Source organism: Schistocerca americana, chromosome 11 (genome assembly GCF_021461395.2).
Source record: "Schistocerca americana isolate TAMUIC-IGC-003095 chromosome 11, iqSchAmer2.1, whole genome shotgun sequence".
Lineage (NCBI taxonomy): Eukaryota > Metazoa > Arthropoda > Insecta > Orthoptera > Acrididae > Schistocerca > Schistocerca americana.
Window position 1 is genome coordinate 131,507,322 of NC_060129.1, and position 18,596 is coordinate 131,525,917.

The following is an 18,596-nucleotide window of genomic DNA, read 5'->3' on the forward strand; positions in this document are numbered from 1 at the left end:
TTATGTGTTCAATATTGTTATACACACACTGACCCTAATTTCATCGTTCCTGTAACGCTTATCATTTTATTCAGCATGCAGACAGCCACAGTAGCCGCCACTCGACTGCTGTAACTAAAGAGCACCGGAAGACAAAGCTACAGTGAGGCTCATAAGAAACAGAACGCCTTGAACGACTACAGATGGCGGAAAATGTTTTGCAGAAATGTTTAGTATTTCAGTCACCTGCGTTCAGCATCTGTCCTGTTGTCTAGTCGGCACAGGGCCACCAGTGGTCAGTGATAATTTGTTCCATACGTGATGGAATCGACGCGAATAAGCAGCGAATGGCGTCTTGTGGTATCGCCACCCACGCTGCATTCATATGGTTCCGAAATTCATCTGTGGTGCCTGGCATTGGATTACAGTGCTGCGCCCATTGTTTCATCGTATTTCACGCATTTTCGATCGGCGAGACGTATGGTGATCAGGTGGGCCAAGGCAAAAGGCTGTCATGCGACCCAAGAATGCACGTGGTCACCCAGCCATATGTGGTCGTGCGTGGTCTTGCTGAAAACTGGCGTCTGGGGTGTTGTGTAGAAAGGGTATGTCTATGGGTTGCAGGATGCCATTCATGTAGATCACAACGATCAGTGTCCCAGACACACACCAGCTCCTATTTGCTGTTGTACCCAGTAACACACCACACCATAGAGCCTTGAGTTGACGCTGTATGACTTGTGCGAATGCAAGCACTGTGATGCAGCTACCCCTGTCTGCGGCGAACCAAAATGCGATCATAATTTTCAAAAATAACCTGGATTCGGCCGAAAACACTGTCTGATGCCACTCCTTATCCCAGTGACGTCGCTCCATACACCAATGCCGTCTAGCATTGGCCAGAGAGGGAAATGGACGACGCGCACATACCCCACGCCATAGTAAATGTCGACAGACTGTCACCCCTGATGTGTATGGTACACAAAACGGGTTCGAACACTGTTGCAGAAACAACGAAACAAACATGCCAAATTTAAAACAGACGCAAAATCCCCAAGATTGGCGATCCTTTACAGAAGCTCGAAACTTAGCGTGGAGTTCAAAGTGATACGCCTAGTATGTTAGCGGCAAGAAACAGTCAATGCCTTCTCTGTGCGATAACAATGGAGATACCATCAAAGACAGTGCTGCCAAAGCAGATTTATTAAATACAGCCTTCCGAAATGCCTTCACAAAAGAAGAGGAAGTAAATATTCCAGAATTCGAATCGAGAACAGCTGCCAACATGAGTATCGTAGAAGTAAATATTATTGGAGTAGAGAAGCAACTCAAATCACTTAATAAAAGCAAATCTTCTGGTCCAGACTGTATATCAATTAGGTTCCTTTCGGAGTATGCTGATGCATTAGCTCCATACTTAACTATCATATTCAGCCGTTCACTCGAAGAAAGATCCGTACCCAAAGACAGCAAATTTGCACAGGTCACACCAATATTCAAGAAAGGTAGTAGGAGTAACCCACTAAATTACAGGCCCATATCGTTAACGTCGATATGCAGCAGGATTTTAGAACACATATTGTGTTCGAACATTATGAATTACCTCCAAGGAAACGGTCTATTGACACACAGTAAACATGGGTTTAGAAAACATCATTCCTGTGAAACACAACCAGCTCTTTTTTCACATGAAGTGCTCAGTGCTATTGACAAGGGATTTCAGGTCGATTCCGTATTCCTGGATTTCCGGAAGGCTTTTGACACTGTACCACACAAGCGGCTCGTAGTAAAATTGCGTGCGTATGGAACATCGTGTCAGTTATGTGACTGGATTTGCGATTTCCTCTCAGAGCGGTCACAGTTCGTAGTAATTGACGGAAAGTCATCGAGTAAAACAGAAGTGATTTCAGACGTTCCCCAAGTGTAGTAGATAGTGTCGGAAGTTCCATGCGGCTTTTCGCGGATGATGCTGTAGTATACAGAGAAGTTGCAGCATTAGAAAATTGTAGCGAAATGCAGGAAGATCTGCAGCGGATAGGCACTTGGTGCAGGGAGTGGCAACTGACCCTTAACATAGACAAATGTAATGTATTGCGAATACATAGAAAGAAGGATCCTTTATTGTATGATTATATGATAGCGGAACAAACACTGGTAGCAGTTACTTCTGTAAAATATCTGGGAGTATGCATGCGGAACGATTTGAAGTGGAATGATCATATAAAATTAATTGTTGGTAAGGCGGGTACCAGGTTGAGATTCATTGGGAGAGTGCTTAGAAAATGTAGTCCATCAACAAAGGAGGTGGCTTACAAAACACTCGTTCGACCTATACTTGAGTATTGCTCATCAGTGTGGGATCCGTACCATATCGGTTTGACGGAGGAGATAGAAAAAATCCAAAGAAGAGCGGCGCGTTTCGTCACAGGGTTATTTGGTAACCGTGATAGCTTTACGGAGATGTTTAATAAACTCAAGTGGCAGACTCTGCAAGACAGGCTCTCTGCATCGCGGTGTAGCTTGCTCGCCAGGTTTCGAGAGGGTGCGTTTCTGGATGAGGTATGAATATATTGCTTCCCCCTACTTATACCTCCCGAGGAGATCACGAATGTAAAATTAGAGAAATTAGAGCGCGCACGGAGGCTTTCAGACAGTCGTTCTTCCCGCGAACCATACGCGACTGGAACAGGAAAGGGAGGTAATGACAGTGGCACGTAAAGTGCCCTCCGCCACACACCGTTGGGTGGCTTGCGGAGCATAAATGTAGATGTAGATGTAGTAGATGTAGGTAGTGTTACAGGCCCTTTGCTGTTCCTTATCTATATAAACGATTTGGGAGACAATCTGAGCAGCCGTCTTCGGTTGTTTGCGGATGATGCTGTCATTTATCGACTAATAAAGTCATCAGAAGATCAAAACAAAGTGCAAAACGATTTAGAAAAAATATCTGAATGGTGCGAAAGGTGGCAGTTGACCCTAAATAGCGAAAAGTGTGAGGTCATCCACATGAGTACTAAAAGGAACTCCTGAAAGTTCAGTTACACGATAAATCAGTCTAATCTAAAAGCCGTAAATTCAACTTAATACCAAGGTATTACAATTACGATCAACTTAAATTGGAAAGAACATGTAGAAATTGTTGTGGTGAAAGTTAACCAAAGACTGCGTTTTATTGGCAGGACACTTAGAAAATGTAACAGACCTACTAAGGAGACTGCCTACACTATGCTTGTCCGTCCTCTACTACAATACTGCTGCTCGGTGTGGGATTCTTACCAGGTAGGGCTGCGGAGTACATCGAAAAAGTTCAAAGAAAGGCAGCACGTTTTGTATTATCGCGAAATATGGGAGAAAGTGTCACAGAAATGATACAGGATTTGGGCTGGAAATCGTTAAAAGAAAGGCGTTTTTCGTTGCGACGGAATCTTCTCACGAAATTGCAATCACCGAATTTCTCCTCCGAATCCGAAAATATTTTGTTGACACCGACCTACATAGGGCGGAACGATTACCACGATAAAATAACGGAAATCAGAGCTCGTACGGAAGGAGGTGTTCATTCATTCCGCGCGCTATACGAGATTGGAATAATAGAGAATTGTGAAGGTGGTTCTATGAACCCTCTGCCAGGCACTTAAATGTGATTTGCAGAGTATCCACGTAGATGTACGATGTGTTACACTGTTCCACTGTTGCGCGAGGGCCGAGAAGAACGCCGATCTGTCCTGCAGTGCCATTCGGATGTCGATGTTCTCGGGTGGTGGTCTGGCTGGTGCGACATGACCCATCTCGTGGTGTTCTATGGTCTTCCTGCACACAACCGCTGCACCGCAGAAATACTTCCTCCCACACGAGCAGCACTTTCCAGGATGGACGCATCATGTTCTCTCATGCCAATAATGTGCCCTCTTTCAAATTCACTGACCACGCATACGTCTGCGAGGCGTCCTGCATGTCTGTTCAACTCAGACTGGTCCATTACCTTCGATTTGTAGCGACAACGAAAGGCACATTTTATCACTGGGTGAAGTTGCCCCGCGATATCGATGATCACCTGGTACCCCTGGGCCAGTATGGTTCAAATGCTAATACACTCCTGGAAATTGAAATAAGAACACCGTGAATTCATTGTCCCAGGAAGGGGAAACTTTATTGACACATTCCTGGGGTCAGATACATCACATGATCACACTGACAGAACCACAGGCACATAGACACAGGCAACAGAGCATGCACAATGTCGGCACTAGTACAGTGTATATCCACCTTTCGCAGCAATGCAGGCTGCTATTCTCCCATGGAGACGATCGTAGAGATGCTCGATGTAGTCCTGTGGAACGGCTTGCCATGCCATTTCCACCTGCCGCCTCAGTTGGACCAGCGTTCGTGCTGGACGTGCAGACCGCGTGAGACGACGCTTCATCCAGTCCCAAACATGCTCAATGGGGGACAGATCCGGAGATCTTGCTGGCCAGGGTAGTTGACTTACACCTTCTAGAGCACGTTGGGTGGCACGGGATACATGTGGACGTGCATTGTCCTGTTGGAACAGCAAGTTCCCTTGCCGGTCTAGGAATGGTAGAACGATGGGTTCGATGACGGTTTGGATGTACCGTGCACTATTCAGTGTCCCCTCGTCGATCACTTGCCGGTCTAGGAATGGTAGAACGATGGGTTCGATGACGGTTTGGATGTACCGTGCACTATTCAGTGTCCCCTCGTCGATCACCAGTGGTGTACGGCCAGTGTAGGAGATCGCTCCCACCACCATGATGCCGGGTGTTGGCCCTGTGTGCCTCGGTCGTATGCAGTCCCGATTGTGGCGCTCACCTGCACGGCGCCAAACACGCATACGACCATCATTGGCACCAAGGCAGAAGCGACTCTCATCGCTGAAGACGACACGTCTCCATTCGTCCCTCCATTCACGCCTGTCGCGACACCACTGGAGGCGGGCTGCACGATGTTGGGGCGTGAGCGGAAGACGGCCTAACGGTGTGCGGGACCGTAGCCCAGCTTCATGGAGACGGTTGCGAATGGTCCTCGCCGATACCCCAGGAGCAACAGTGACCCTAATTTGCTGGGAAGTGGCGGTGCGGTCCCCTACGGCACTGCGTAGGATCCTACGGTCTTGGCGTGCATCCGTGCGTCGCTGCGGTACGGTCCCAGGTCGACGGGCACGTGCACCTTCCGCCGACCACTGGCGACAACATCGATGTACTGTGGAGACCTCACGCCCCACGTGTTGAGCAATTCGGCGGTACGTCCACCCGGCCTCCCGCATGCCCACTATACGCCCTCGCTCAAAGTCCGTCAACTGCACATACGGTTCACGTCCACGCTGTCGCGGCATGCTACCAGTGTTAAAGACTGCGATGGAGCTCCGTATGCCACGGCAAACTGGCTGACACTGACGGCGGCGGTGCACAAATGCTGCGCAGCTAGCGCCATTCGACGGCCAACACCGCGGTTCCTGGTGTGTCCGCTGTGCCGTGCGTGTGATCATTGCTTGTACAGCCCTCTCGCAGTGTCCGGAGCAAGTATGGTGGGTCTGACACACCGGTGTCAATGTGTTCTTTTTTCCATTTCCAGGAGTGTAATTTCTGCTTGTCTCACCGGCACAATGTCTGTAGTGCTGTTGGTTTCCTTGTAGCATATTTAGGAGATTATAACAGTCAGCACCCAGTAGCTGTCATCACCTTTTTGGACCGTAATCCTTTCGCTCCCCACCTCCTCTCTCTCTCTGGGAAGTACTTGCTAGCCTGTCCTTAGATGACTTAGACCCGTTTAACATTCTAATACCAGTGCTGCGGTCAAGACAAACCTCATCCTACTCTCTCATTCCGCAAAATGAAAGCTCTTAGTGCCATATATGCAGTTAATTTGAAAAACGCGAAGTTTACACTGGTATCTCTGCAATAAATATATAGACATGACGAAAGATTGCAAGTCGTTTATATAGTACTGTCAAAGAATCAAATTTCAAAGCAATTAGTGTGTCTTAAAAGGTTTCAGAAGTATTTGACGTACATATTTTAGATTAATCAGTCAGTAAATAGCATACTGGAAAAAGAAAGTGATTTTAATTTGTAAACTAATGCAACACAAATCGGACTCAAACATTAATTTTCTGTACATCTTCTTGAAAGAAAATGAATTTTTTTAACTAAATTTATTGACAAAATTACAGGTTGCTCATCGGTCTGCAAGTTTGCAGAAGGTACTTTAAGGGAAAAGTTATAAATCTGGCCTGACACCTTTATACTTGAATGATGTTCTGCAGAAGGATTACTTGGTTCATCTGCATTTTTGTGACTATGGTCATGGCTGCTGCATACAGTGATCCACATTCTATTAAAGGTAAATATACAAATATTTTTTTCACTTGACGTAGGTCTGAATATGATAATAAGTAACAATTTTATTGTTATTAACGAAATACATGTTTAATTTTATTTTTGAGTTTTGTACGAATTTTCTTTTAGGGTTCCGATACTGAAGTCGCGGTCCCTCATTTAAGAAGTGACAATTCAGATAACTATTTCTTTCCATTACTCCTAGATATATAGGTGCTGTCGTGCCTCGCCGTCGTAGGCTTATTTCGAGATTTAATAACTGCTCTGGTTCGCAGTTTAATCGTATAATTATTATGAACGAACTCTGCAACAAAGTTGCGTATCAGTACATCGGTGCCTTTGATATCACAGAGTATACCGGGTGGAATACTCTTAATTCGTCTGTTGCGGAGATGTACCACAGATCACGGCAGTGACATCGTAGCATGGCTGTAGAATGTATCGGTACCATTTTCTAAAAGATAGACTTGAACAGGCCGCTGTACTACGAACACAGCGCTGCTGTACATTAATTTGAAAACTCTGTCAGCATGACAGTAGTACGTTCGTAATCTATACAGTGACTACATAATGGGTTCCTTACATGCTCAGTAGCTTCGTGACAAACATAATAGCTTACTTAAATGCTCAGTAGTTTCGTGACATACATTTAGGTTCAGTGGGGAATTGTTTCAGATAAACAGCACATTTATGTTTAAGATCTCCTTTCGTCAATGACAGGCTTTTTCAGTCTTTGGTCGATGCCATTATTGTACCTGAAGCGTACATTTGATTTCACATACCGTAAGGTGTCTTGGAACAATCCTCATGTAAATAGCTATGAATTATGTTGCATTGGTAAGTATTCCCAATGCCAAAATAATTTTGCTAGTATTCTATTCACTCTGATCTCGACATTAAAAATTATTCGAGACAGAGAAAAGCTAATGTGCTAGGAAACTAAATTTTAACTAAAATATACTCTAACTGGAATTACACAGCCATAACATGCAGCTTAAGGCCTAGCTGGTCGATAACGATAGGAAATAAATAAAAACAAAAACCCATAGTGTTGGCTCCTTTAATTGTCAACACGGTCTTAATTCCTGTTTATTTTATGATTTGAGTGAATACCCAGGTATTCTGTGCTATTTACGATCTCTACCTGTTTCTTACAGTTCATAATACTGTATAAGTTCTCCTCCATTTCTATCGCTACAATGAAACTGGGTATAGTGGATTTCAGTTAGATTGCTTGCAAGGGAGTTTATGGTAAAAAAAGATGGCGAAGGGGGAAGGAAGTTGCTGGTTTCTGTAGCTGGTAAATTTTTAGTCATCCTGTAGGTGTAATCTGAAAGCAATAGTTTGATCTACACATAGCTAATGCCGCTGTGAGCTTGTTGTTACCACAAAAAGCGCTACAGGACGGAATCGAAAATTTGCAGCTCCTTAATATGATGCCAGATTCACTTCTATTAAGTGGTACAGGATTATGGCGGTTAGTTAATGAGCCACGAAGCTGTAGTGCTGAGCGTTTGCTAATAAGAGACTGTGAACAACCTTTCGCCTTGAGTCAGATCAGATTCTACCTGCTGTAAAGTACTTTATATTTGCACACTCTAAGGTATAATTCACATATATGAAATTGGGAACATTTTTCTTAATGCCGAGTTAGTTTTTGTTATTAATTGTAAAACATTCAACATATTTGATTATCATTCTATGAATTAATTATTCAAAATCTTTTCAAAATCTGGGAAGACGTTAAAAGAGTAGGTAGGTGTCCAACTTTGCGTCATCCAGTTACTTTCTCAGGGATTTTGTGTGGGGTACATTTTTTAGAAGAGGTGTATTCAGTTATAATGGAGAAACACCGCAGTGAATTGCTCTATTAGAGATGTGTGACAGTTTATTTCTCTAGAGTAGATTTTCAGTTCATTACTTCATTTATTCCTGTTCCATGCGATGGTTACATCACAAAGGCATGACTGTCTTGCTGAGTTGGCTCACTGTTAGAGGCGATTGAGATCATGATAAAGGTTGAGAATGAGGAGATGGAGAATACATACTGCAAGATCTGATACCAGTGGCAGTCGGAAAGTCTCACATGCCTTATTTTTGTGGGCCATTTGCCTTTTGTCTGTTTTAATAGCACTCAGCACGACTTCCACAGCTATGCCAACATCTTTAACTTGGAGTAACACATACTCAATTATTTCTTAGATACTTTTCGATATTGTCATTCCCTAAAGCTTTTATATTATATACTTCCTATAGTACCAAAAAGTTATTCCCTGATGTCTTAACACATCCTCTATTATTTAGTTCCTTCTTGGTGTAATTTTCCACACATTACTTTCCTCGTTATTTCTGTGGAGAACCAACACACTTCTCATTGTATCAATCCATCTAATTTTCGATATACTTTTACAGCACTATATGTATATATTTTCTCTTCTTCTCTTTTCCCAAAGTCTATGACGACTTTTAATTCAATTTAATGCTCCTGACGGTGCTTATAAGAAATTTCTTCTTCATGTTTGATATTAATACACTTCCAGAATGAGATTTTGCACTGCAGCGGAGTGTGCGTTGACGTGACACGTCCTGGCAGATTAAAAGTGTATGCCAGACCGAGAGTTGAGTTCCACGGGCAAGTGCCCTACCAGCTGAGCTACCCAAGCACAACTCACGGCCCGTCCTCACAACTTCAATTCTGAGAGTACCTCGTCTCCTACCTTCCATACTTCACAGTTTTAATCGGCCGGGAAGTTTCATATCAGCGCACACTCTGCTACAGAGTGAAAATCTCACTCTGGAAACATCCTCCTGGCTGTGGCTAAGCCATATCTCTGCAGTATACATTCTTCCAAGAGTACTAGTTCTGCAAGGTTCGCAGAAGAGATTCTGTATCTTTGGAAGGACAAAGATGGTTACTGAAATTTCGTGTGTTGATCCTGCTATAACGAAAAATGCCTTTGTTGTAATGCCTGCTGCCTCAATTCGCGTATGATATCTGTAGCACTCTTTCCTCTTAGTCTATCTATTTCTTTACCATCTCTGCTAGAATTACAGTTTACTTTTCCCAGTCTCCCCTTCGTTTCCTTTACTGCCTGCTCTGTGTAGAGGCTGAATAATGTGGGCGATGGATTAGAACTCTCCCCACTGTCTCCATTTCGTGAGTTTAGACGTATACAACAGCTCTTTGGTTTTGGTAAGACCTGTAGCTGATCTTCTAGCTACTTTGTTTTGCCCCTATTGCCTTCAGAATTTTAGTAATGTATTTTATTCCACAGTCTCGAAAGCTTTTTGAAAATCCACAAATGCTTTAACATTAAGCATGTCATTCTTTAATTCATACAAATCATAAATCAGTATATCCTGATAGGGTCCTATGTCTCTCTAGAACCCACACTCGAGTTAGTACTTTGTAACCATGACTTATTAAACTGGTGTTTCGGTAGACATTGCACCTTTAGACACTGGCATTTTGCATCTATTATATTGTTCTTGGAGTACGTAATACATCAAAGGAAAACAGATGCAACAGTGCTGTCCTGATTGGTTCTCCCAGATATTTTTACAATTCTTCAACCATGTTGGCGCTTTCAGTGTTCAGTCAAATGCTTTTGGGCATCAGTTACTTTTTTTCTGTTTCCATGACTCGGTGTTCCAGCTGTCTCCTTTAAAAAGTTCGTATATAAAAATGGTGTCCCATTTATCTTGCTCACCTAAATAACTGTATGTCCAGATGCAAATTACAAGATGTTTCAAGCAAATGTTCTTTAGCCGTCAGGGGGAAATCAATCAGCACGATTGCCTTCGTTGTAGCTTTGTTTTTTTTACACAGATATGAACAGTGGTATGACTTTTAAATGGCGCCCTGTATTTTTTAACGGTAATTCATTTCCTCTCCAAAAGACCTATTCAAAAATGTATCACGGAGTACCATTCACTGAAACACAACGTTATTAATTACGTACATAACAGAACACTGACTTTGAGCCCGGGCTCACAAACTCGTCCGCTTGCTGGGGTTGTCAGAAAACAAATGAAAACCAAGTAAAAACATAACACAAACTTGACTTTGACCAGGAGTAAAACATTCAATGGTGCTCAAAGTGGTGACACCGATACACTGGTGCACTCGTTAAATGAAAGAATTATGTGCTGCTTCCAGAATTACAAGCAAGCACAACACATTCCTCCATGTCCTCTTCAGTTGTTGGAGTATCGCGATGGACAACGTCTTTAATGCATCCCAGAGGAAAAAAGTCCAGAGGATTAAATCAGGATACCTATCAGGCCAAGTAACTGTTCCTCCTCGACCAATCCATCTGGCAGGATACCTTCGGTTCAGAACATGACATGCACGGAAGGCATTATGTGCTGGACACCCATCTTGTTGATACCACATAACCATTCTCTTTCTTAGCGGCACTTCATCAGAGGAAGTTGGCTGTGCTGTTTAGACCACCATTGATGAAATAAGGGCCAATAACTGTAGTACAAAGTATCCCACGCCAGACGTTAACTCTCCATCGGTGCTGATGTTCCACCTGTCTAAGCTACTGTGGATTGTCCCTGGAACAATAATGCATGTTCCATGTATTTACCTGTCCTTTGTTTGAGAAGGAACATTCATCGGTAAATAGAACATTGGAGAAGAAGTTCGCATTGGCGAGGATTTGCTGCTGTTGCAACTGACAGAACTGTGCACGATTCTGCAAATCATTACCATGCAATTCTTGATGGTAAGGATGGAACCGGTGATGTATAAGAACATGGCGTACACTGCTTTTAGGATTGCCAACCTCGTGTTCAAGCTGTCGCATGCTTACATGTGGATTCATAGCAACGGAAGCGAGAACATTAACTTCGGCAGCTTTCTCTGTGCAAGTGCTACGACGACTGCGTTGTCGTGGGTTGAAACTTCCCGTTTCCTGAAGCGTCGCAACAAGAGGACAAAACATCCGTCAGTAAGGTGGGTTCTTGTCAGAATATCACTCTCTGTACAGTTCCGCTGCCTGTGCAGCATTTCGCCTACCTTCAACAACAACAATAAAAGAAACATTATGTCGATGCAGTTTGTAGGAAGGACAGCCTTTCCTGTATTCCTATTCTACATAACAGTATTTAGAAAGACGAAACTACTGTACTAAATGTACCCGTACATAAGAATACAGTACTGCAGTACAGTATTCTGGTAACTTACATTACCTGTGGATGAGTAGTATTTCTACCTTCTCATCGTTGGTGTACACTCTACTCACACAACTCTTCAACTGACAATGATTGACGGAATGACGGGTCTGCATTCTACTTATGGTAACATTTGTCCTCTGTCAACGTCAGCGCGAGTACCTCCACTAAGCGCTGGGAGCGTCAACGTCAATATTGTGTTATGTAATTAATAACATTGTGTATCAGGGAATGATACACTGTGACATATTTTTGAGTAGGTCTTTAGGAGAGGAAATGAATTACCGAATAAAAAACACAGGATGCCATTTAAAAAGGTCATACCACTGCTCATATCTTTCTAAAAGACAAAGATTCAACGAAGGCAATCATGATGATTGATGTCCCCCTCACGGCTAAAGAACATTTACTTGAAACATTTTATAATTTGCATCTGGACAAACAGTTATTTAGGGTGCTCAAGATAAATGGGCACCCTGTAATATATATATATATATACAGGGCGTTTCAAAAAGAAAGAGCAGATTTCAAACATTTATTTCTCAAAAACTACAAATGATAGAAACACAATTCCAACGGTCCTTCACTCAATATGAGTACCAAATGTTACACAACAAATATCAAAACTGTACCTCAATATGAGCACCATTTGTTACACGACAAATATCAAACCGGTATCTCATTTCTTGCCACACACGACGCAACTGGTCTTTAGTTACCGAATTCACGGCCGCAACAATTCGATGTCGTACCTCTTGAAGAGTAGCGGGCATAGGTGGGACATAAACACAGTCCTTTATGTACCCCCACAAATACAAATCGCAGGGAGTAAGGTCTGGTGACCTGGGAGGCCACAGACGATGACATTGATCTTGTGCTCCTGCTCTTCCAATCCACCGTCCTGGAATGGTGTTATTTAGGTACCGTCGTACAGGTTCAGAGAAGTGTGGTGGGGCGCCATCTTGCATGAAGATGAAGTGATTTGAATCTTCCTGAAGTTGAGGAAATAGCCAGTTTTCTAACATGTCCAGGTAAATGGTTCCTGTGATAGTTTTCTCCATGAAAAAGAAAGGTCCATAAACTTTGTTTACCGAAATTGCACAAAAGACGTTAACCTTTGGTGAGTCTCTTTCATGTTGAATAACGTCCCTCGGAGTTTCACTCGCCCAAATTCGTACGTTATGCCGATTAACTTTACCAGAAATGTGAAACGTTGATTCATCTGAAAAAATTAATCGTTCGGCAAAATTGTCCTCTTCCATGTCCTGTAGAATTGCAGTTGAAAATTCGAACCTTTTGTTGTGGTCGTCAGGACGCAATGCTTGCAATAACTGCAGTTTGTACGGCTTCATGTGCAGACGCTTACTCAGAACGCGCCATACCGTTGTTTTAGACATGTTTAGTTCGTGACTTGCCCGTGTCGTGGATTTTCTAGGGCTCCTTTCGTAAGCTGCACGGACACGCTCGACATTTTCATCCGATGTGCGTGGACGACCCGTGCTTTTTCGCTTGCAGATGCAACCATCTTCTACGAATCTGTGATGCCACTCATAAATTTGCTTATGACGAGGCGGCTGTTTGTTGAATTGACGGCGGAATGCACGTTGCACACCAACAATGGACTCTAACTTTGCAAATTGCAGCACACAAAATGATCGTTCCTGTGGTGTCGTCGCCATTTTCCTACAAACAAACGCCAGCGCCACTGCGGATTTGCATGGAACTTCTGCGCGGACCATTGAAAAACTTTGAACCTTTCTCTGACAAGAAACGTTTGAATTGTGTTTCTATCATTTGTAGTTTTTGAGAAATAAATGTTTGAAATCTGCTCTTTCTTTTTGAAACGCCCTGTATATCTTCCACATTTTCAACCCATGCTTCCTATGCTTGGTACTGACGTCCTGTCTAAGCTCTTTATTTTCATACAGATGTTTCTGTCTCCAAAGGTACCTTTTAATATCCTAAATGCGGTGTCTGCTTTGTAGGACTGATTGAAGTCAATAATCCTGCAGGTGAAACGGAGAATAAACATTTTTCAACCACTGCTGCAAGGAAACAAGGTGTAACGACCACTGTTGGGATCCAGGAAATTCTTACAGAATATTCATGGCCTATCGATCTACGAGTATTTAAAAGGACTATTCACTGATTTGAATATGTTTCCATACTTGAAGATTGGTAACTGCTTACTCAGAGAAGTGAGATATTAGCAGCACTTGCAGTATCACCTTAGTTATTGTATTTGTTGTGTGAATTACTGGTTATACCCCAATCTGCTAGGTCTTAATTGCAATTACAATTAAGTTTTTGAACTTTATAACTGTAGAAAGTTACTGAAGAAAATATTTGTTCATTCTGTTTGGTGCTTGTTGTACAAAGGAAAAGTACTGAAACATATTGGAAATTCCATAGTTGGTATTATTAATGATTTGCAGCTGATCATGTGTGGTATGAGCTTTACATAGGAAAAACATCATATTGTTGTAATTAACCTGTGATGGCTAACATTTACCAGGAGTAGTTTGATAGAGATCTGCCTGTTGTAGGATAAATTTTTAGGTTCAGGCTCAATATTTTAAGGGAAGAAATTCAGTTTAGTCTGAACCTACAAATTTATCTTACTGTCCCAAATTTTATATTTGGCTCACTTATTTTCTAATAATTGTTTAAAAAAGTAACTGTATATTATTTAGCTGAAAATATAGCGAAGTTATCATAAAATTTTTTTTTTTTAAAACAGTAGCTGAAACTAAGTAGTTGAAAGTGTATGATGTTCTTCAACATTTTTGATTTCCATACACTTATTACACTGTTTCCTGTTGTCCATACTTCATCTAATGGATTTACTTCTGATCTCATCTAGCTAATGGTTCATCTGCTTTGGAGATTCATTAATAAATGTTGACTTTTGCTCTTCCAAAAAGTGTGAGGAAGAGTACTGATAAATCTAATCAGATATAGACTTCCTTTTAGTTTCTTGATGAGGTCACTAAATTTCTTTGTTAACATCTGTGTTTTGCCAACTTTTTCATTATGATAATTCTTATTTCCAACTATGTTTTGTCTATGAAATACTGCCAGTCTATCGATTAATTCTTGCACATCATTCATCTAAACACATTCAGATGTTTTTTTTGTGTATATTTCCTCATTAAGACTCCACCAAAAATTGACTCTAAATCTGCTTTTAATTTTGGGAAATAGACACCAGCTGTTACTCTTTTCACACCTTTATACTTTTAACCTTTACTTGATTTTATTTCATTTGGATTGTTATCAGAATATAATGCTCCTGAATGGTACAACATATAAATATAATGCTTCTAAATGGTACAACATACCAGCATAATTTGATAAATCAAAAATATCAAGTTTATCATTCATGTCATCTATATAAATACCTATTTTAGTTGACAGATTCGTTAATCCATCTGTACCTTGATATTCTTTTCACCAGTGGTTACTTTATCTCCATTGATTTCAAGGGACAAAGAAAGAACAAATTCAAATGTACCTACAGCTTTTAATGCAAAAACTTTATCAGTATGATTAATATACTTTAACATTCTTTGTCTTATATTTATTTTTCAACATCACCCTGAGCTTGCTCTATTAACTTCTCTCTAGTTTTAATCTCTGCTTCATATTTATTCAATTCAGCTTGTAGTTTTTATTTCAGTTAATTTACAGCACTGCAAAGCAGGGTTATCAACAGACCATTCATAATGCGTATTTTGGTATAAAGGTAATTTTCTATGATATGAACCCATTTGTTTTTCAACATCTCTATTTTCTTCAAATACTTTCAGGCTATCATCAGCTAATCTTTCAATTCCTTGTTTTATCTCCTCAGTTGCATCAATAAAGTGTTTATCTTCTATTTTTATACATCTTATATTCTATTCTAGGTAGTTTTTTTTCGAAGCTGGAGCTCTTCCTTCAATTCTTCAACTTCTTTCTGTTTCTTTTAGTTTTTCTAACAAGTTGTGGGTCATATTTTGGAAACATTTACTAAAGATAAAAATACGAGTTAAATATTTTTAATGTCTTACATTCTTGTTTAACATGTTTAATGTGTTATCAAAAATATATGATATTTCTCTTCCTAGTCATATATAATGTAAGAAACCAAAACTGATCCTCATTCCAACATTTACTTTAATACTCTTTAAAATCACCAGAACTTAAATCATTGCCAACAGACTCTTGGTAAATATAATTTACATTTATGTCAGCCTGTCTAAAAATATTTAAAAACTTTAGATTATCTCTGACTAATGGTTTAATTATTTTAGAATATGTGTGAGCTAAATAAAAACAATCTATTTCTCTGTGTCTACCCCTAGTAAAATATTCTCTAACAACATATTGACCCTGAAGACCGAAATCATCATATACTTCAAGTGAATTGTATTGACATTGATCCAATGGTGTAATTTCATCATGGTCCTCAATAAAAGTAGTATTCTTCTCATTAATTTTTTCTTCAAATTTTTTTCCTATTTTTAGAAATTCTTGATATTTCGGTTGATCTACACATACAAGTGATTTGTTTTCGTCCAGTTTAACCATTCTGGAGGTAGAATATAAATGTCAATCATTAATGTAGATTTGCCACAACCACTTGGTCCTATTATTTCAAATCAAATAGAAATGTGTAGAAGCTCACCTTATTAATTTCCGATTTTTTTTCTGGAAATCTTATCTGTGGTCCCCATCAGTTTTCATTTATTTGATAACGTTTTTGTCAATATTAACTGTATTGCTTATTGTATTTGAGTGGCGAGTCATCTGTTCTCATAAAAGATTCACTCTAGAGAGATGTTGCACTAGTTGATTTTCATACAACATTTATAAGTCCAAATATTACATGAAAAGATAATAAACTTTACTGTGTTGGAGGAACAATAGAAATTCCTATTGGTAAATACAGTTGGCTTGGAAAAAATTAGTCATTCAAACAAGCATAATATAAACATTAAAATAGACGAAATTTTAAGTACAGTTACTACTGAGAGTGATGTTATATTACATATGGACATAAAATATAGTATTGGATGTGTGCTAGGATTTTGTAACCAAATTACTGAAGCTAATAAAGAATGTTGCTAACGATGCCCCAAAAATTATTCCATTCGAATTAATAGATATAGATGTTAATATAGGTGGTGGAATGTTTATTAAGTATACTCATTCTTTTCATCAAAAAACTAATAGTGTTGCTTTATTCAAGCTTAATGCTGATATTGGTGGACCACAAATTCAGAAGCACATTATCCCTCACATATTCCATTTTTTGACACCATATGGAATTTAGAAAAAACTATAAGTGATGGAAAAGATAATTTGATTGACTTCAAACATGGTGCTCTAACAATTAATTTAGAAATGGCTTATAAAATTTTATCCTTCTAAAGTGAACAAGATCGAGAGCTTCCAGTTTTACTCATTTTCTGTGAATACAGAAAGAAAATATAACCAAGTTGTTTCTAATAAGGACACTGAAAATAAATATAAGAGATTAATGACTTCATCCTATGCACATTCAATTTACATGAGCTTTAGAATTGTTACAGCTGATGGATCAGATTACCAAACATATAATGAAAATTTAATAATAAGTTAATTGATAGTAATTGATTTCATAACCATTAAGAATGGAAATAAGTAATGTCTAGATAAGAGCATTCTCTTATTACATCATCAGTTTTGTTGTCCATAATTATGGATGGAAATATACTTAATAATGGCAAACTAAAGAGTAAGAAAAATGAGGTGCTTTATCCACTATATGCCTGGTTGATTATTTAAATATTATAAAGAAATTACATGGGAAGGTGGCTTGGAGCTATTATTCTTAGATGGCTGTAAGTGAAATAAGAAACTCTTCCATAAGAAGAACACTTGGATATTTGTGTACCTATTATTATTATTTATTCGTTTCCCCATTTAAGGAGCAAATAGAACCATTAGTTAGCACTGGTATTCTTAGATTTATTGTTCTTCTTTTCTTCCCAAAACTGCTTCATCCTTTCGCTATGTACTTGTCTTCTTTTCTTGTCCATCTGTTTTTCAATTCCAGATTCTTTTCCATCAGGTTTGTAGTTGTGAACGTATGACAGTTGATTTTTTGTCTGTACACAATGGTGTGGTTTCTAATGGGCTTATACTGAGTTCTGTGAGGTCATTTTGGGTTTCTGTTAGCCAGCGTGTCCTGGTTTGGCGAATTCCTTTGACGATAAGGAATATTTTCTTGGCTGTTCTAGAGGCGTCCATTCTTGCTATATGTCCATAGAATTTGAATCGCCTTTGCCATGCAACTCATGTGAAACGTTCAGTCATTGAGTACAGATCTTCAGAGTGTTTGCGCATCCAGGTACCATCTTGAATCTTGGGTCCAAATATTTTCGTGAGTATTTGCCTGTTACTAAATATGAACCAAATTATGAGCCAGAGCAACAACAAAATAGAGTGAAAAATCTAAAAATTCTGATATCTGTTAATGACTTACAAATCTTAGAAACAGCTGGATTAATTAACAACAAAAATTTTCAGGGATTTAACAGAGTTTGATATCCCAAACTGTGTATTTGTCATGTTTCACCCCAATTGTAAAAATCACCAAGTGACTGATTCATCATTGTTTGACCAAGTTAAGCTACATGCATTATACTTGAAAAATGGAAGGAATTAAGATTTGCCTGAGGATCTGTGGAATTTAGGCCCGCCAAATAATTTCCCAAAGCTTGTGACACATTTCTTGATTTTAAATGATTTGCACACTTGAAGGGTGATGTTAATTAATATTAGTACATTACATCTCGTAACAAACTACTTATCTATGTAATTAACTTAACTTGAAGAAGGAATATTTTTACCACTCAAAAGACTATGATGAAATTATGTACAACTTTAATTGAAAATTCCTGTAGACACTTTAGCATTATAGTCATGTATAGCAAGAAAAATCTAACATTTGATGCACAACACAGAATATTAATTAAGAACTTTTAAATAAATAATAAAGAAGAAAGAATGTAATGATCTAGAATTTCTAGTGTAATTCTTTACTTTTATTGT

The 18,596-nt window shown here is 39.7% G+C and overlaps 1 protein-coding gene across 1 annotated transcript in view; it reads left to right on the plus strand.

Annotated features, from left to right (window-relative positions):
* The window catches only part of LOC124553813 (ankyrin repeat and protein kinase domain-containing protein 1-like), a 97,780-nt gene that overhangs the window by 42,819 nt on the left and 36,365 nt on the right, over window positions 1–18,596 (plus strand). Inside the window, exon 2 of the mRNA XM_047127797.1 lies at window positions 6,170–6,339. Coding sequence (XP_046983753.1) covers window positions 6,249–6,339 — 91 coding nt within the window. The 5' untranslated portion in view covers window positions 6,170–6,248. The remainder of the gene's footprint in view (window positions 1–6,169; window positions 6,340–18,596) is intronic.